Source organism: Notechis scutatus, chromosome 15 (assembly GCF_049901735.1).
Source record: "Notechis scutatus isolate UNSWTSFEM ecotype Mainland chromosome 15, rNotScu1.2, whole genome shotgun sequence".
Taxonomy (NCBI): Eukaryota; Metazoa; Chordata; class Lepidosauria; order Squamata; family Elapidae; genus Notechis; species Notechis scutatus.
The window spans coordinates 2,326,176-2,346,697 of record NC_142023.1 but is presented as its reverse complement, the minus strand read 5'-3'; the positions used below and the strand labels follow the sequence as shown (position 1 = coordinate 2,346,697).

Here is a 20,522-nt window from a genome sequence, read left to right as displayed (position 1 = left end):
TGCGCAGTGAGGTAAATTTGCCTATGGCTCACGTGCCGGCACAAATGGCTCTGCGTGCCCCCTGTGCTACGCGTGCCATCACGGGTCTAGATAGTCCACTTACCTAAATTGGCATAGGTTGTCCTGCTTTAGTGGGGGTGGGGTGGGTGGACTAGAAGACCTCCAAGGTCCCTTCCAGCTCTATTCTCAACTCTAACATTCTGACCTTCTGACAAGCCAGTGGGAAAAGCTGGATTCATTTCACAGCCGTGTTACTAATCAAACCACCACCGCGATTCCCTTAATAGGTGCGGCAAGGATGGTCGTAAAATGGGCCCAAAACCTCACTGGACAAATGTCTCACTTAGCAACATAAATTCTGGTCTGAACTGTGGTCATTTAAGCCGAGGACTGGCTGTCTCTCTCTCTGCACGCCACAGAGGCCATGATTCGCCATGCTGATGTTAACACAAAGGCAGGAAATATGTGTGTGTCTGCCTCCTGGAAGACACGACAGGTGGAGACAAGAGCAGCTGGTGCTCAGAAGTGGAGCATGGGGGCAGAGCAGCCAGAAATTGGGCGTAGTCGAGGCGGCCTGGGGCAAAGCCACCTCAGACATCTCCGTGGCCTCACCCCTTACTCTGCTTCCTGCCACAACCTTCTAGTCCCTCCTCACACATTACATCCACTGAGGAGTTCCAGACGGTGTAGGTTTATTATTCTATTTATAAAAATAAACTGTATTGCCTCCTCCATCTTACCATTGGGTAACTAATTAGAGTTATAGATCCGCTAAAATGTCCCAAATATGCTTTTTTTCAAGAGGCAACTGGACTTTCTTGTTTTTTCTTTGGAAGATGTTTCGCTTCTCCTCCAAGAAGCTTCTTCAGCTCTGACTGGATGGTGGGGAATGGAAGGATTTACGCTCCTTGCAGACAGCCGGTCATTTGCATCCTTTTAGAGTCATTGAGGATCACTTGGGAGGTTTATCTGTGTCCTCGGGGCCACCTGAGTGATGCAAATGGTTCCTGTATTCTGCAATTTCTCTGGAAATCCGTTTATACGCCCACACCATTTGAAGGGCGTTCATCGCAAAGTGCATAGCTAAAAGCCTGTAGAGATTCTCAAGCAACTTTGGAACAGCCGTGACCTGGATGACTGAGAATCTCTACAGAATTTCCACAGAATTCAGAATACAGAACAGTGCAGGGGGAAAAAAATGACTTGTGATTGTGAGCCTCGCAACATTGCACAACTGACTGCAAAGGAAGCAATCTCAACTGTCCTTCCATCTCCCGCAGCATCCAGTACAACTGAACCGAGGAAGCTTGCAGGATAGGAAGCGAAACTTTTTGGTATTTTCCTTCCCCCCCCTTCCCCCCCCCCAAATAGCCCAGTTGCCTTTTTCAAAATAAAAAACCCACTTTTGATACAGAGAGAGAGAGGGAGGGAGGGGGAGAGGGAGAGATTTCAAGGGTTGCCTACTGTCTCAACCCAGAGAGGGGTCTGCAAAGGCCTCTCCCAGTTGGGTCTGGGGGTCAAATTCCTCCCTGCCAGACTAGCCTTAGCGGCACAAATGCCTTGAGGACAGAGAGGAGGGGGAGGGCTTTTAATGAAAAGCAGGTGGCTTGGCCTCTGGGGCTGGGCTGGGCAGAGCAAGGGCTGGGCGTCCTTCCATAGAAGTGTGCGGCCCTCCTTGTGGTTTGGTTCTGGGGGGGAGGAGGAGGAAGCCACGGTAAGAATTGGCAGCTGGCAGCCTTCCAGTTTACATGGGGGTCAAGGAAGGAGTGAGGAGGCTGGGAGGGAGGCTCGCTGGAGAGGCTGGGCGTGATTGCCGGCATGCTGCCAAGAGAAGCCCCACCCAGCTGCCTCATAGCAGGCAGCTGCCATTAAGCTGGTCTTTCCCTCCTTAGGCTGGCAGAGATGGGGAGGGCCTTGGCCTAGATCTGTCTACCTACCTACCTACCTACCTATCTATTTTCTATCATCTGACTATCATCTATTATCTATCTGTCTAATCTACCATCTATTATCCATCAATTATCTCTATCTATCTATCTATCTATCTTACTATCTATCTATCATACTATCTACCTTACTATCATCTATTATCTATCAATCATCTATCATCTATCTATCTATCTATCATCTGTCTATCTATCTATCTATCTATCTATCTATCTATCTATCTATCTATCTATCATCTATCTATCTATCTATCTATCTATCTATCATCTATCTATCTATCTATCATCTATGTCTACCTATCTACCTATCATCCATCTATCTATCATCTATCTATCTAATCTATCATCTATCTATCTAATCTATCATCTATCTATCAACTATGTGACTATCTATCCATCCATCCATCCACCCATCCATCCACCCATCCATCAAATCTATCTACCTCTTTATCTCTTTGTATCTGTCTGCCTGCCTACCTGCCTATCTCTTTTATCTACTACCTACCTATCTCTACCTACTCTTTATCAACCTACCTAGTTACCTATCTCTCTACCTCTCTATCCATCTATTACCTATTTTTTCTCTACCCACCTACCTACCTATCTACCTCTCCGCCTCTCTACTACCTCTGTCTCTCTCTCCCTACCTACCTGTCTCTCTTGTTCTCTCAATGGAGACAACTGTGACTTAACTTCCAGTCCTCCCTTAAGTGAACCAGGCAGCAAATTCCAGCAGCTTCTCTTCCACTGCGCCTGGCCCAGATCAGCAGCAAAAACAACTGCGTGTGTTTGTGTGTGTGTGTGTGTGTGAGAGAGAGAGAGAGAGACAGAGAGAGAGAGAGAGAGAGAGATATGCTTTCCAAAGATTGTGTTCAGCCCCGACTCTTCCTCCCCGCCGCCTGGCTGAGGCCTCCTACGGCAAGCAGAGCAGAAACACAACCCTCTTTTTGGGGGGGTGTAGCCAGAAGAGAAGTAGAGAGCTGGACTGGGCAGCCGCCTCTTCCCTCCGCTGCTTCTCAGAGGGGGCCACCAGGCCAAGCCCTTCGTCCTTCGGCAGCAAACACAATTCCTTTTTAAAAAGGACGCCGGCTTGGAGACGGGGAGGAAGCTGGGAAACAGGAAACATCTGGCCGACGGGCAGAAGGGGGCTCACCAACACAGCCACGATTCCTCCAAGGTCAGAGGCAGGAGAGAAGCCAAAAAACGGTGGCTGCAGAACTCGAGGGTAGGGTTGCAAAGCGTGTCTTGACCAAGCCAACCAACGAAATATTTATTTGCGGTTCTAAAACTGGTCTGACGGCAAACAAAAAAGGGTGGGGTTGTTTCTTTTTTTGACAGCTCTGCCGTTGCAATAACGCACCCCAGCCCATATCCAGCCCCTGGTATTGTTTGGCGGTGTCTGGAGCTGAGCATGGAGGGGGTGAAGTGACTTAAGGGGCTGGAGTGGCCGAGGTGACTTCAATGGAGATGGACAGCGGACGTTTTGGAGAGAACGGCAGGCGGTGGAAATGGCCAAGTCAATCACTGGAGCTGTTCAGTCAGCAACATGGCTGCTCGGTGAATTGGGCTTCCCACTGGACTTTGCTTGTTAGGTGGTCACAAAAGGGATCAACATGACCCCGGGACCCCGTCATAAATAGGAACCAGTTGCCAAACATCTGGATTTTGATCACGTGATTAAGGGCAGGGGTGGTCAAACTCAAGGCCCGTGAGCTGGAGCTGGCCCACCGGGTGGTTAAATCCGGGGCTGGCCTGCAAATATCAAAGGACTGGCCTGTGGTGCCTCGGCCGGCCGGCCAAAACAAACCATGGAAGAGGCATGTTTTTGGCCAACATGGCCACCTGCAGCACACTGCCAGCCGAAAACAGGCCATGTGGAGGCCCCGCCAAGGCCTGTTTATCACCTCCCCGGTGTCCAGCAGCATTCTGCCGGCTGAAAATGCAGCCTGTTTTCGACTGGCAGAGTGCTGCATGAGGACTGGCTTGGACTGGGTTACAATTACAAGAGCCTCGGTGGCGCAGTGGTGAGAGTGCAGTACTGCAGGCTACTTCTGCTGACTGCCGGCTACCTGCAATTTGGCAGATTGAATCCCACCAGGCTCAAGGTCGACTCAGCGTCCCGTCCTTCAGATGTGGGTAAAATGAGGACCCAGATTGTTGGGGGCAAGAGGCTGATTCTTTAAAATCACTTAGAGGGCTGGGAAGCACTAAAAAGCGGTATATAAGTCTAAGGGCTATTGCTATCTATATCTACATACATCCATCCATCCATCCATCCATCCATCCATCTACTTACTTGCCTGCCTGCCTATCAGCCGTTGTGCCTCAGTGGTCAGAATGCAGTATTGCAGGCTAATTCTGCCCACTGGCAGCAGTTCGAATCTCACCAGGCTCAAGACTGACTCAGCCTTCCGTCCTTCCGAGGTGGGTAAAATGAGGACCCAGATTGTTGGGGGCAAGAGGCTGACTCTGTAAACCATTTAGAGGGCTATCTCTATCTATCTATCTATCTATCTATCTATCTATCTATCTATCTATCTATCTATCTCAGCTGTGATGGCACAGTGATTAGAATACAGCATTGGAGACTGAGTCTGCTGACTGCCAGCAGTTCAATTCTCACCGGGTCAAGAATGACTCAGCCTTTCATCCTTCTGAGGCCCGTAAAACAAGGACCCAGACTGTTGGGGGCGACAGGATGACTCTGTAAATTGCTTAGAGAGAACTGTAAAAGCACTGTGAAGTGGCATATAAGTCTAAGGGCAATTGCTATTGCTATAATGTGGCCTCAAGTAAGTGCCTGATCTGGATAGAAAACAGGCAATGTCCTATGTTAACACTACAATTTAATGCCAGATTTTACATGCTTGTTGGTCCCTTTCATCTACAATCAACAATCTGTAATTGACAGCCCTTTCTATTCACTCTCCTACAAATTTACCTCTGCTGTTAGATCTTGTACTGTCGTGTTATTTATGCTGTTTTATTTTTTATTATTAGTTGAATCATAAATAAAAATACAATAGTATAAATTAGCTTTTCTGCCGAGCAATTTACTATTAAAGAACGGGGTATACATTTAGAAATAAAAAAGGTTAGTGGAGTATGAAGAATAAGTCATAAAAAAGAGTTTGGCAACAATATCTGGTAGACGAGATAGGAAAAGGGTTAGAGTAAAGAACTGTGGAAAGAAAGAAGGGGAAAAACGTGGAGAGAGAGAAGGAAGAAGGGGGAAAATGCATCTCCAGCCTGGGTCAAACGCCCACTGTGGCCACACACCCACCCTGGGCCTCCGAGGTCAAATACAACCCTGATGCTGCAGTGTGAAAAACAGTCCTTAGCCACTTTTTTTTCTGTGCCGACGTAACTCTGAACAGTCAATAAATGGACTTTTGTAAGTTTAGGGCTACCTACATCCACTTCCTGGGAAAATCAGGTGGAGGCCAGAATCAGGTGGAGTCGCCCCCACCGTGTTCTGCCTCCGAGCCCTTTCGGTGCGTCTTTTGCTGAACATTCCTGGTGTGCCAGAGAGCGGGTGGATAGGAGGCCAAATTGGCTGGCCTCCAAGCAGAAAAAAGCATTCTTGGTTTTGCAAGGCCAGAAGCTTTGGCAAAGAGCCGCTTTCGGAGGAAAGCCGCGCCCAGACTGCTGTTCCCTGTCGGCCACTGGCCCCTCCAGCAACCTCATCAGGAGGAGGAAGAGGAGCCAGAGTCAGACAAACTGAGAGCTCCGGGGGAGGGGCAGAGAGAGAGGAGACAGAGAATGGAGCTGGCAGAGGAGACAGAGAGACACAGAGAGAGAGAGAGAGAGACGAGAGAGAGAGAGAGAGAGAGAGACGGAGACAGAGGCGGAGCCTCAGCTGTCCGTCTGATGGAGAGTCAACAGCCCCCATGTCTGGAGGTGCCTGATGAGGAAGAGGAGGAAGAGCCGGGTCCAGTGCCTGTTGCGTGGATGCGCAGAAGGCAGAGGAGAGGAGAGCAGTGGAAATCTGTGGGCCGGACCTTGGGACAGAAGAGCCACCACTGCTAGCGAGGCCCCACCCTAGCTCTGGGGATAAAAGGCAGGGGGTGGAGATGAATAGACGTGGCAGACAATTATGCCTCTCCCTGCTGGATGGATTTGCTAGCCTGCTTGTGTGTGTGTGTGTGTGTGTGTGTGTCTTTTTTCTGGGGCTGCCGGAGCTCCGAATAAAGGAATCATTGATTTAACTGCAGAGGGTTTGTCGTGTTTGGGGAGCTGGGTCAGGACACCTACCTTCAACCCCGTCTTTTCATCATCGCTGCCGTTGTTGGTGGAGGGGGTTTCATCTCCCTGCCTGGAAATCAAGACAAAATCTTCGCTGTTGAGAGTCGAGACCGAATCTGAAGACACGCTGATTTTGCCCACCGAGGCCTTGTCATCCATTTCTTTTCTTCTTTTCTTTTTGAAAAATAAGGGAAGGGTGGATCATAGGTGGCCTGCAGGAGGAAGGACCTGGAAAAGACGAAGAGCACAACGTCACCGTCATCCCTTTCTGGGTGGCTCTGAGGAGAGAAGGGAGGAAACTCGGGGGTTCCCCAACGCAGGCACAACCCAACAAAGTCCAATTCTAGATGTTTGCGGGTCTGGCGCCAATTTTGAGGGGTCCTTGGTGCTCTCTGAGCTTGGTGGCTTTCTTGCAGGCGTTTCATAACCAAACTACTGTAGATAACCTCATCGGTGCTCCAAGGGTTTATGGAGAAGAGGAGGAGGAGGAGGAGGAGGAGGAGGGAGGAGGAGGAGGAGGAGGAGGGAGGAGGAGGAGGAGGAGGAGGAGGGAGGAAGAGAACTGTGTGGTGTTTGGTGCTCTCTGAGCTTGGCGGTTTTTTGCAGACGTTTGTACCAACAGGTAACAACATCAGTGCTATTCATATTGATGATGTTACCACTTTAACATTTGCAAAAACCACCAAGGTAACATCATCCCATAGTCCTCCTCCTCCTCCCACTCCCTGTAGCACTGATGATGTTACCTAGTTTGGGTAATGAAATGTCTGCAAGAAAACTACCACGCTCAGAGAGCACCAAGGACCCCCACACTCATCGTTGTACTCCTCTTCCTCCTCCCAATCTCACTTCCTTTAGCACTGATGACGTTACTTAGCTGGGTCATGAAACGTCTGCAAGAAAACTACCGAGCTCAGAGAGTACCGGGGACCCCCCGTGTCAACCCGAGAGCTACAAATACTCTCGGTACCAAAGGATTTTACAACTCAAAAGCAGAATCAGCCAGAGATGCTTTGTAAGAGTCTCTTGAAGTGACGGCGAAGACCTACCACAGCTAAAAAGAGCCCTCAGTGACAGCCACTAGTCTACCTTGGGGGCAAAAGCTCTTTTTAAAAATTCATTCTCCAGCAACGGGACCTTGGAATTAGGCAGAACTCCCGTAATAACCCTCTAATCTTATTTTTGTGAATTCCACACAATATTATACAGTGTAGAACAAGGGGGATTCCAACCTTGGCCACTTGAAGACTTGTGGACCTCAACTCCAAGCAAAGCTGGCTGAGGAATTCTGGGAATTGAAGTCCACAAGTCTTAAAGTGGCCAAGGCTGGAGACCCCCGGTGTAGAATTCCACATAACTGTCCCATGAATTGAGTGTGAATTCCACACAAATTACAAAAATTACCTTCGAAAGTGGTACTTCAAATCCTTTACAGGTAGTAGACTTATGACATTTCACTTAGCGTTCAAAGTTACAACGGGATTGAAAAAAGTGACCTGCGCTATGACCGTTTTTCACACTTCCGACAGCTGCAGCATCTCCCATGGTCATGGGATCAAAATTCAGCTGCTCCGGCAAATTGACTCGTTATTTATGACGGTCGCTGTGTTGCCAGAGTCACGCCATCCCCTTCCGCAACCTTCTGAAGAGCCAAGTCAGCGGGGAAGCTTAACAACTGGGTGATTAACTTAACATTTTCAGTGATTCGCTTAACGAATGTGGCCGGAGACATCGTAAAATGGGGCCCAAACTCACTGGACCAATGTTTTACTTAACGACGGAAAGGTTGGGCTCAATTGGCCGTAATCTTGGCTGCCAAATTCAATACAATTGAGCCCAGAATGTCACGCCCTTGTTGGAGTCTGATTCTGACGAGGAGATTGAGCAGCTGACAGGGAGTGGGAATGTGGCTCCGGTGGCTGTGGAGGAAACTGGGGAAGGGCACAGTCCGGCTGGGCATTCAGAGGAAGACCCAGGCCCACTCCTTCATCCCAGGGCACGCAGGGAAGAACGGAGAAGGGAGCAACGTGGCTTACGGGAGAGAAAAGGGCTCTGATCCCCTTCATGGGCTGCAGCTGGGAGAACAGGATATAAGAAGGGCGTTTGCACACAGCACCTTGCTGGAAGCAAAACGTGCATTATCTTTGTCCAGGCTTGTCCTCCCAACTATGGGTGCTACGTTATCTTGTGGAAATCTGCAATTTATTATCCTGGCCTGTCGTGTTAATTACTTCAGCTGTGGTTTGTATTGGTTTTTTTAAAATTTCTAATTTATCTTTACTTTGGGTTCGTTTCTGCCCTTCGTAGAGTGTTTTTGGAAGAGTCTGATCTCCAGCCGAGGATAACTGAACATTGGGGGCCAAGTTGGATATGCACATGTTAGAAGTTGAAAGACTGGTTATGTACAGAGGTGGGTATTCAGCATTGTCTGGGTCAATATACTTTATACACAATACTACTTCTACTAATATTATTTAGATACACATAACCAGTGGTGGGATTCAAATTTATTTTACTACCGGTTCTGTGGGCGTGGCTTGGTGGCCCTGACTTGGCTTGGTGGGCATGGCAGGAGAAGGTTATTGCAAAATCCCCATTCCCTCCCCACCCCACTAACCTGCTTTCCAGCTCCGTTCTCCTATGCAGGACAACCAAAGGAGACCCAACGGATCAGCTGGGACTCAATGGGAGGCAGAGAAGAGATGGGGTTGGCGGGGCCAGTCAGAGGTGGGGTTTGCCGGTTCTCGGAACCACTCAAAATTTCCGCTACCGGTTCTCCAGAACTGGTCAGAACCTGCTGAATACCCACCTCTGTACATAACCAGCCTTTCAACTTCTAACATGTGCGTATCCATGGTAATTATAATCTATTCTATTATATATCAGTATTATATTATACTGTTTTCCCAATTTCTACTTTCTACCTTTTTCTACCTCTTAATAAAGTATCCACCATATTAAGAAGCATTCTAATTATCTGTCCATTCTATTTTTTGCCCTTTTTTAGAATTTCAACTCTTTTATTGACTTTTTGGTAAATCTTTCATGCTTCTCCCTTGGGATCTTGCAAAGTCCTTACAGCACCCTTATTTAACCTAAATTCAATTAGATTAGCGCCATTATAACTTCGAATGGTCGTGAAATCAACTCGAGACTACCTGAATCTCAAGAACTTTTCCAACTTGGGAAACCACCTGCTTAGCAGGATCTATCTATCTATCTATCTATCTATCTATCTATCTATCTATCTATCTATCTATCTATCTACGGTATCCATCTATCTGTCTCTGTCTCCCTTCTATCTATCTATCTATCTATCTATCTATCTATCATCTATCTATCTATCTATCTATCTATCTTTCTATCTATCTATCTATCTCAATCAATCCAAGGTGGGAAGGAAGAAGAAATGTTACTACCTTGTTCCTCAAAATTGTCCTTGTCTCCTCCCTCTTTGGATGGCCTGCGTGCAGTTCCTGGCAGCTTCTGGCAACCCCTGGTGCATGCTCAAACTCAGGTCTGACTCAATCAATCCACACGACGGAAACCACCAATAAATATTCGCATGCGGCTTAAAATGTCATTATCATATTTTGAGGCTGGTGAAATGACCCTGTTGCTCCCGTCAGGGCATGTTTCCGTTTAAACAGCGCAAAAGAAAACACGGGTAGTAGGCCTTGACTTAAGAGCCCCAAACTTATGTTGCTAAGTGAGGCATGGGTGAAGTGGGCTTTGCCCCGTTTTACCACATCACTTGCCACCCTTGTGAAGCCAATCGCTGCCATTGTTAAAATTGTCACACAGTTAAATGGCTTTCCTATTGACTTTGCCTGCCAGAAGGTCGCAAAAGGGGATCACAGGACACTGCGGCGTCATAAATGTGAGTCAACGGTCAAGTATCCCAATGTAAATCACGTGACCGTTCGAAGTTATACCGGCACTAATCTAACTGAATTTAGATTAAATAAGAGTGGTGTAAACCATTGGCAAGATCCCAAGGGAGAAGCATGAAAGGTTTACCAAAAAGTCAATAAAAGAGTTGAAATTCTAAGAAGGACAAGAGATGTTGGACAGATATTAGAATGCTTATTCATATAGTGGCTATTTATTAAGAGGTAGGATAAAAAGGCAGAAAGTAGAAATTGGGAAAATTGGGGAAATGTATACCGATATATACCAGGGACGCAGTGGCTCAGTAGCTAAGACGTTGAGCTTGTCGATCAGAACGGTCAGCGGTTCAGCGGTTCGAATCCCTAGTGCCGCGTCACAGAGTGAGCTCCCGTTCCTTGTCCCAGCTTCTGCCAACCTAGCAGTTCAAAAGCATGTAAAAAAATGCAAGTAGAAAAATAGGGACCACCTTTGGTGGGAAGGGAACAGCGCTCTGTGTGCCTTCGGCATTGAGGCATGCCGGCCATATGACCGCGGAGATGTCTTTGGACAGCGCTGGCTCTTCGCCTTTGCAATGGAGATGAGCACTCCCCACTAAAGCCGGAAATGACCAACACGGGTGTGCGAGGGGAACCTTTGCTTTTATACTGATATGTAATAGATTATAATTACCATGTATACGCAAATGTTAGAAATGGAAAGACTATGATTATGTGTATCTAAATAATATTATTAGTAGCATTGTATTATACAATGTACATTGACCCAGGCAATGCACAGTTCGCTAAGCACTTATGGATGTAAAAGAAAAAACTATGGGGAGGCTGCAACGGTCGTTAAGTGTGAAAAACGATCCTAAGTTCTGTTTTTTTCAGTGCCATTGTAACTTCAAACGGTCACTCAATGGACCGTTGTAAGTCGAGGACTATCTGTAGAAGGAACACCATTGCTGTGACTGGTGACCCCTGTAATGCTGTCAACGGGGAGGGAGGGCAGAGAGTGTGAATGTTTGCTCTGATCCTTTTAGTGTTTCAAAGAAAAGCTAGCTAGCCTTTTAGGAGGAGTAAAAAAAAATAATCATTTTTGCACTTTCATTAATCTCCAAGAATTGTATGAGTACAGGGAGTCCTCGGGCTTACGACACAATTGAGCCCAAATGTTCTGTTACTAAGTGAGACATTTGTTGAGAGAGTTTCCCCTCCATTTTAGGACCTTCCTGGCCAAAGTTGTTCTGTGAATCACAGCCATTGTTAAAGTAGTAACCCGACTGTTAAGTGAATCCAGCTTCCCCATGGACTTAGTCTTGTCCGAAGGTCGCGAAAGGGGAAATCACATCACAGCAACGGTCGTAAGTATGAGTCAGTTGCCAAGAGTCTGGGACCACGGGGAGGCTGCAATGGTCATAAGTGTGAAAAGTCATGTTTTTTGCGGTGCCGTTGTAACTTCGAACGGTCAGTAAATAAACTGTTGTAAATCAAGAACGACCTGTACTGAATTGAAGGGTTGTTTCACTTTTGAACGTGGTTTGTTTATCTGGCAATCTAAATCCTCATGTCCTTAAATAGAATTTAAAAAAAAAATCAAAAGAAAACCAACAGATAAAATCCAGGTCATGAAAGATACTAATATAATTAACTCCAGATAAGGCTGGTGCCATGGTGGGGCTGATCTCTAGACAGAGATATGAAAAGCCTGAAATCTATTGGTGGATTATTTCATCTAGCTTCCTTCTAAAATCAGAGATTCAAAGGAGAGCTATTTAACCAGCAGAATAAAACATCCAGCACTACCTGTTTTAAAACATGTGTGGCAAACTTTAATTTCACCCACCCCTCCCGGATTATCGCTATTGGAAAAACAATGGCTCTCCTAATATTTTATTAGTTATTTTGACAAGCTCTTAAATTGCTTTGAACATATATAAGGAAATGAGAAGAAATTCTGAGTCATATATCATGCATACATGTTTATTATATCGTCTGTTCCTTTTTTTTTTTACACAATAGTCTTTTGCATTAGGTAATATTTGAGGGTCATTAGGTAATATTTGAAACATCTGAAGTGTTCTAGAGTTCCCCTTCACTTTCCTTAACTTTCAAAACCACAAAAGGCAACCCTTGTAAAAATGTCGAAACGTATTTAAGCAGTTTTTTCCAATCCTGTTGGTCTCTGAGATTGCCGTTTCAGCACTGACAAAGATATTGAATAGGGGAGATCATTACACAATGTGTCCATTAATATTAATAATAGTCACATTTCACCATCCTCCTTTGAAGCATCTGTCAATGTGAGCCACTCCAAAAGTGGACAACAGATCCCCAGTATTAGTAAAAGCAAATTACAGTTCAGCAGTTTTATTAAATTTCTATGCAAGAGCAATTTCATACAACATGCAAAACTATGGGGTTTAATAGCAGATCTAATAGTAATAATTAGGTTTCATTCCACATTTCCTTTAAATAGAATATAAGAGCCAGTTCCAAGTTATCCATATTAAGCCACAGAATAAGCTTCATTGGTGTAATGTTGGAACTTGTATCATTTTTGTTTTGGAAAGAAAAATGACTCTAGAAAACATTGCTTTATCAAGGCAAAGAGCTCGCCAGCATAAATAATAAAATTCAGAAGTGTTCATTATTGCATGCAATCAGGGCAGGTCTGGTGGAATTATATGAGGTTTTTTTTCCCAATCTCAATTCCAATAGAAATTTCTCACAAGAACAGTCTCATAGCACTCCAACAATCCACAATACACTGATGACGTTACCTAGTTGGGTCATGAAATGTCTGTAAGAAAACCACCAAGCTCAGAGAGGACGAAGAACCAGCTGAATGGCAGTATCAAGAACAGGGATCTGACAGCCACACTCCAACAATTCCACCTCACATATCAATGGCAGCATATTTATCATGAGAAACGCTCTCGCAGTTTCTCGAAAGCAAAAGCATATAAGATTCCAACTCAAAATATATTCTTGTTTCTCTCTGTATGTCTGTGTGTGTGTATATACTCACACACATATACATATATACTTGTTTCTCTCTCTCTCTATATATATATATACATTGTTTCTCTCTCTCTCTCTATATATATATACACACACACACATATATATACATGTATATATAGAGAAAGAGAAAGAAACATAATATGCACACCCACACACACACATCCTGTGGAAGTATTTACATATGTGTGTGGGTGTCTTTAAATTATGTATATGTGTCTGTGTTTATAAACAGGGCGTCCTCGGATGACAAACACACAAGACGTAAATAAATAGCCAATTCAACAGGAGCTTTAGTAAGTCCAAAGGGCTATACAGAATAACCAAAACACAAACCCCTTCCTTGGCTCCTTCCAGTATCAACAGGCATGGGGGTTTCCTGGCCAAGCTTCCCTTCTTGCCCCAACCTAAATATTAAATGGCCTTGGAAGTCAAGCTGGAATCGGGGTGAATTTATGGGAGGTTTTTCCATAGGCGAAAGAAACGAAATGGAAATATCTATTTCTTTGGAATGGGGTGGGGAGGATGGAAAGGAATGGGGTGGGGGGTGTCTGTGTTCCTCTTTCCTCCTCGCTTCTCGATCCTGACCCTGGCAAAGGTTGGGCCTCCCTTGGATGGGGCACCACCAGGAGATCCCAAGGATGGCAGATGGGTTGGGGGTTCCCCTCCCAACTTTTTTCCCTACACATCTACTAGCCCTGGGATCTCCTGGTGGTGCCCCATCCAAGGGAGGCCATCGATAATGATCCTGGCTGGAGCAAAGGGGGGGCATCGGGACCATTCATAACGGGGGTCTTCAGCACCCCTGGGGGCCCAAACAGACCCCCTCCCCTTTATCGACCACGGCTACTGGCCGGGCTACGGTGATCGATTATGGATTCTTGGCTCTCGTGCCTCCCCCCTCCCTAGCCTGGTTGAGGAGCCCCGCCCACTAGTCGGGCTCCTCCCTTCCCCCAACGCCGGCCCCGCCCCCTTCGGCGCCCCTCATCGATGGGGGTCCCCTCCGACTCACCCTCATCCAGACGGGACGGGCCACCACCGCCGCCGCCGCCGCCTCCCCTCTCGCCCGCCGCGGGAGCAGCAGCGCCGCCGCCGCCGCCGCCGCCGCCACTGACGGGCCTCTGTCAGGCCGCCCCAGCGCCCCGATCCCAACCCCAGTCACGTGACCGGGCCCGGCCGGAAGCGGTGCTTGCCCCTTCCGGCGCCCGGGCGGGAGGTAGGCGAGGCGGCGCGCACACTTCCGGCAGGGCGGCCCCGCCTCTTCCTTAGCAACCCGCGTCGGCCCCGCCCCTTCTTTTCTTCGCGCCGACTTGGGGAAAAAGAGAGAGAGAGAGAGAGAGAAGAGAAAGGCGGCGCCGGAAGTGGGGCAGAGCGACTTCCGGTGGCGGCGAGCCGGTCTCTCGGCCAGGGGTCCCCGCGCTCGGGCCTTCCCCCTCCCCCCCCGGGCGGACCCCGACCAGCGGCGCCGGGGGGAGGCGGAGAGGAGGTGAGCCCAGCCCGGCTGGGGGCCCTTAAAACCCCGACCCGCCTCTTCCCTGGGGTGCTGGTGGAACTCGCGGCCACTGGAGCCCGGCGCAGCGCCTGGAGCTGCCCCCGCCTTCCTTAAAACCTACCCTGGGGGAGGGGTGGGAAGGCGGGGGTGGTTGAGAGGGGGAGGGACGTCAATGCTGGGGATTCCCCCGGCGAGTTTGAGGTTAGGGGGTGCAGGGAAGTCGGGGGACCCCCATGCCATCCCTGCAGGGAAAGATTAGCAGGGGGTGCTTGGGACGAGGCTGGGGTGGCCCTTCAGGCCTCGCTTGGCCCTTTCTGATAGCGTATAATAGAGCTGGAAGGGGCCTTGGAGGTCTTCTAGTCCAGCCCCGTGCTCAAGCAGGAGAACCTATACCATTTCAGACAAGTGGCCGTCCATCCTCTCAAAAACCTCCAGTGATGGAGCACCCTTGATATCTGGTGGCAGGTTGTTCCACTGGTTAATTGTCTTCACTGTTAATAAGTTTCTCCTGAATTCTAGGTTGTTTCTCTTTTTTATTAGTTTCCATCCATTGCTTCTTGTCTTTCCCGCTTTGGAAAATAAATTGACCACTCCCCCCTCTCTTTGTGGCAGCCTCTCAAATATTGGGATACTGCCATCATGTCCCCTTTAGACCTACTTTTCTTTAGGTTAGCCAATCCAAATCCTGATGCTTGGCATCCTTTAGGTGTGCACTGATGGTGTAGTCTAGCTGGGCCAATGAAACGTCTGCAGGAAAACATCCAAGCTCAGAGAACATAGAGGACCCCACAGTTGTCGTTCTTTCCCCGCCCTCATTCCTTCTCTTTCTCCTCCTCCATAAAGCCCACTCCCTCCTGCACTGATGTTGTTCCCTAGCTGGGTCATGAAACATCTACAAGAAAATCACCAAGCTCAGAAGGGCATGAGGATCCCACATTCCTCCTCCTCCTCTTCTCCTCCTCTCTGTAAAGCCCACTCCCTGCTGCACTGATGATGTTACCTACTTTGGTAATGAGATGTTGGAAGAAAACCACTTAAGCTCAAGAGAGCGCCAAGGACTCCTCGCTTGAACCCTGAGCTTACAGATATTCTCTTCTGTTTGATACCCTTTAGGGCTTCGTCAACATGACCGAGAGAACGGAGAGCCTCCATTTCCAGTTTGACAACTACGGGGATTCGATGTTGCAGAAGATGAACAAGCTGAGAGAGGAGAACAAGTTCTGTGACGTCACGGTCTGCATCGATGACCTGGAGGTCCACGGCCACAAGGTCGTCTTCGCCGCCGGCTCGCCCTTCTTGAGGGACCAGTTCCTGCTCAACGACTCCAGGGAAGTCAAGATCTCCATCCTGCAGAGCTCGGAAGTCGGGCGGCAGCTGCTCCTGTCCTGCTACAGCGGAGTGCTGGAGTTCCCCGAGATGGAGCTGGTGAACTACTTGACGGCCGCCAGCTTCCTTCAGATGAGCCACATTGTGGAGCGCTGCACGGAGGCGCTCTGGAAGTTCATCAGGCCGAAGCAGAAGCTGGGGAACAAAGAGGAGAACCAGGCCAGGGCCAACTCCTCCCAGTCGAAGGAGGCTGTCGGAGCCAGTGGTGGGGAAGAGGAGGAGGAGGAGGAGGAAGACGACGAGGAAGAAGACTCCTTGCAGCCTGATTCGCCTTGCCTCCAGCCGTCGGAGGACAGCATGGACATGGACGATAGCGACATCCAGATCGTGAAAGTGGAGTCCATCGGGGAGGTGGCCGAGGTGGGGAGCAAAAAGGACCCAGGGCCGTTCCTTTCCTCTGAAGAGCCCAGCTCCCTCCCTTCCTCGGAGCCCCAGCACTCCCTGATCAACTCCACCGTGGAGAACCGAGTGGGCGACCTGGAGCAGAGTCAGCTGCACAACTACGCCCTCTCCTACTCGCCGGCCGACAACCTCATTGTGGCTTCCAAGGACCTCTTTGGCCCCAGCAACCGCGGGGTGGACAAGGGCCTGCAGTGGCACCACCAGTGCCCCAAGTGCACGCGCGTCTTCCGGCACCTGGAGAACTACGCCAACCACCTGAAGATGCACAAGCTCTTCATGTGCCTCCTCTGCGGGAAAACCTTCACCCAGAAGGGCAACCTCCACCGGCACATGAGGGTCCACGCGGGCATCAAGCCTTTCCAGTGCAAGATCTGCGGGAAGACCTTCTCCCAGAAGTGCTCCCTGCAGGACCACCTCAACCTGCACAGTGGAGACAAGCCCCACCGGTGCAACTACTGCGACATGGTCTTCGCTCACAAGCCGGTCCTCAGGAAGCACCTCAAGCAGCTTCACGGCAAGAACAGCTTCGACAACGCCAACGAGAGGAGCGCTCAGGACTCGGCCATAGACTTCGATTCTTTCGGCTGCAGCTCGGGGGTGGACTCCAAAGGCTGCCCCGCCAACGAAGCCAGCCAGGTGCTGGAGGCGGGGAAGCTCGCCCAGGCCGTGCTCAGTTTACGGAGCGAAAGCGCCTGCGCGAATTAAGGGCTTGCACCCCGTCCCCCCAGGCTCTGTTTGCGAGCGAGAAAGACCACCAACTGCTGCCAGGGATGTGTGTGTGTGTGTGTGAATGGAGCTGGCCTAGGTGCCCAAACCTGGAACGGCTTCCCCTTTTGAGCTCCAGGGCCTGCCTTCTTTTAGAAAGATTCAGCGTGTCTACGTGACTTTGTCTCTTTTGCAAACTGAACCACCTCCTGTGAATATTACAAGAGCTGGCATGGTGTGTGTGTGGGGTGGGGGACACACCTGTTTTGGTTAAGTTCTGCCAAAAGAAGCCCCTTGGTCGTGAGCCAGCCAAAGGCCTAAAAAACAGGAACAGATACGCCTCGTTGTGGCAAGAGTTTTTAAGCTAAAGACAGGACTGTATTCTTAGAAAAAAAGAAGAAGAAGAAAAAAAAAACACTGGATAATTATAAAGTCTTTTTACTTGGTCGCCTCTTGGGCGATCTTCTTATTTTGTATTCTTTGTGAAAAACCATCAGGTACTTCCCTCTCGGCTCCGGCTACTCTAAGGAGCACCGCCTCTTTAACACGGTCGTTCCTTTCCAATAGGACGGGGAAAGAAGCGTAATTGCTTTAGAGCAAACCTGGGCAGAATTCGGAGCAGCAGACGGGTGGGACGACCCTCCCTCCTTTGCCCCTTGGTTCGGGCTCAGTTCCTCCCCTCCCCCCACCAGAATAGGTTTCATCACATCTTGGGTAGAAACGGCGTGCTTTAGGCTAGGACGGTTGAAGTTTGCATGCCTCTCCACACACCCATGTGATTCTTTACGGCGCAACTTGGGTTTTTTTTCTGTAACGGTTTCCCTTCTAGCGGGGCCTCGGCTCGTATCCCTCTATTTTTTTTTTCTTATGGCTATGATCGGTTCCTCCGTTGTTCCTAAAACCCGAGTCCGTTTTTTGTTTTGAAGATTACGTATGGTGCTTAAAATACTGTTGGCATTTGGTTAGAAGCAATGCCATAAGAGGACGGGATCGGTTTGAAAGGATCTTACGGTGCCTTCAGCACTGGGAAGCCTCTGAAAGGGAAGAGGATCTCCAAGGCAGACCGTAGGTTCTTCACTCTTCGGAATTATTTCTGGGGAGAGGGATTCCCAATCCGTTAAAAAAAAAAAAAGTTACTAGTTGAAGGTGGATTATTAGTGTATCGTATGAGCCGTATTTTACTTAGCCAGAGTTCTGGTGTAGGAGACCCTGGGTATTTTTTCCCCCCTATATTATGGTGGTCTTTTTTCCTGGGCTGGGAAATCCAGGAAGCAGGAAGCCCCTGGGTGCAGACTTGCAGTATTTACTCCCCTAAAGAAAGAGTTTTTTTCCTCTTGAAAAACATGATTGGGCAAAGCTTCCTTGTTTCCTATCCCGCCTTTCTTCTTTTGCCCATTGTCATCTTCCGTTCATCCTTAAGTCAGAAGTGGGAGAGGAGGAGTTGTGGCGTGTGTAGAAAAGGTGAGGTGGGCTCAAGTATTTTAAGCGAGCAGGTGGTAGAATGCTGGCCCCCTCAGAGCTCAATCGCCTCCCGGAGGGAAGGGGGAAATCTTGTAGCAATCGGTAGGTAGAAACCCCACAACCAGCATTATTGTCCTTTTCTCCCTGTTAGGGGTCCTCCGAGGAGAGGGGATTTCCCCCCCCCCTTCCCCCGCCTCGCCCTCAACCCCTTGCAAACTTCTCGGGGGAGTAAGGCTGTCTGGATCTGTGAATGCATTCTAGTGTCCAGAAGAAGAAAAAAACCCTGTTTGTGTACTGAGTCATTGCAGTGGGTTTGGAATAAAGCAATTAAACCACCTTCCAAGGTGTGTGTATATATATCCTTTTATTTTTTTTTGGTAAATGATAACAGTAGTCCCCGATTTACGACCATGATGGGAGCCCCAAATTTTATTTTGGGGGGGGGGGGCTAAACGACACCCTTCTAAGGTGAACTTTGCCCCATTTTGCAAAGCGGAGGCGAAGTGAATCTAGCTTCCCTGTTGACCTTAGATCCAAGGTCACTGCAACCGTCATAAATATGAATCAGTGCCTGGAAGTGTCTCAATTTTGACCGTGTGGCCGTGGGGATGCTGCAATGCTTGTATCAGAAATAGTCATAAGTCAATTTTTTTCCCCCAGTCCTGTAGTAACTTTGGACGGTCGCCAAATGAACTTGTACGTTGAGGACTGCCTCTACAGGAAAACTCCAGGAAAGAGGCCGCATTTACGGTCACTAAATGAACTGTTTAGCATCACCAGTAGTTTGGAAATGGTTGGCAGGCTGAGCCGGACATAAGAGTGAGTTGAAAAGGAAAGCCAAGGTGGGAGAGAGACTATTAGTTCAAAGCTTACCTCACTAGCCTTCCGTGTTTGTGTATGCTGTCAGAAATGGTGCAGGGTCTCCTGCTTAGGCGGAGGGTTAGACTAGATGACCTACAAGGTCCCTTCCAACTCTGTTAACCTGTTATATACACCTAGAGTGTCCATTGGGTTTAGTAGATTGTAAAGACATTTGAGTTGATAGGAATGCAGAGTTGTCATCTGCTTTTGCTAGCCTGGTGCTGTCCAGGGTGCTGGACTCCCAACACCCTACCTCCTTTAGTTTAGAGCAGTGGTCGCCAACCGGTGGGCCGGGAACCACTGGTGCTCCGTGAGAAAATGATGGCGGGTCCGCAGAGAAATGTCCCCCCCAAAGCAATTAATCCAGGCTGCGCAGGAACACAAGGCTGCGCCGCCCACATGGCCCATGGGAACCCAAGGCTTTCGTCGCTTGCATTGCGATCAACACAAGGTAGTGAGGGGAGGGTGGGAAAGGGCGGAGGGGGGAACTTGCCCCACCTGGCCACCGGGCTGCTTCTTTCCGCTTCTTTCTCCTTCTGCTTTTGGCTGCACGCAAGGAAAGCACCAAAAGTCTTTCTTTCTCTCCCCCAAACTCCGCCAGAAATGAGTCTTTGGGACCCTGCAAGGCCTCCTGCTCCAAGTCTCACAAAGACTCATTTCTGGTGGAGTTTGGGAGAGAGAAAGAAAGACTTCTGCGGCTTCTGCTGCTTTCTTTGCATGAAGGCAAAAGTCTCTCCCTCCCTCTCTCTCTCTCTCCCCCAAGAACAGAGCTGGAGACGGTATCCTGCGATCCCAAATAACGATCAGTCGGTAGGAAAATGGGGTGGGGAATTTTCCTGCAGACTTTTTGGGGGATTTTCTCAGGGTCTCTGGTCTGCGGGATTTAAAATTATGGAGTTTGGTGGTCCCTGAGGTCCAAAAGGTTGGCGACCTCTGGTCTAGAGATGATGGGAGCTGTAGTCTGAACTTCCACCGAAATCTGCAGTCCGTTCAATACTCTGGCAGTGGAGAAAGCGGAGCTGGCATCCGCCCACAGCAAAATCGATTCAAAGCACCCTTTGTGGCTCTTCTCCAACAATCCAGCTTAAATTAAATTAAGCATTGCAGCCAGTCCTCGATTTACGACCA

At 48.7% G+C, this 20,522-nt stretch overlaps 2 protein-coding genes across 3 annotated transcripts in view; one reads left to right on the top strand and one right to left on the bottom strand.

Moving 5' to 3' along the window:
• Window positions 1–14,256, bottom strand: part of RABGAP1 (RAB GTPase activating protein 1) — a 78,291-nt gene extending 64,035 nt beyond the window's left edge. The window contains exons 1-2 of the mRNA XM_087943990.1: window positions 14,100–14,256; window positions 6,201–6,419 (exon numbers count right to left, since the gene is read on the bottom strand). Coding sequence (XP_087800116.1) covers window positions 6,201–6,350 — 150 coding nt within the window. The 5' untranslated portion in view covers window positions 6,351–6,419; window positions 14,100–14,256. The remainder of the gene's footprint in view (window positions 1–6,200; window positions 6,420–14,099) is intronic.
• Window positions 14,257–14,434: 178 nt separating this feature from the next.
• ZBTB26 (zinc finger and BTB domain containing 26) overlaps window positions 14,435–20,522 on the top strand; it is a 64,390-nt gene continuing 58,302 nt past the window's right edge. The window contains exons 1-2 of one of the 2 annotated variants that reach the window (XR_015745413.1): window positions 14,435–14,573; window positions 15,693–17,141. Coding sequence is in view for 1 of the 2 variants with exons in the window: in XM_026688892.2 (XP_026544677.1) it covers window positions 15,705–17,072 (1,368 nt within the window). In the remaining variant the exon portion in view is untranslated. Of the gene's footprint in view, window positions 14,574–15,692; window positions 18,877–20,522 lie in introns of those variants that run through there. The other variant, XM_026688892.2, reaches the window with a different exon arrangement.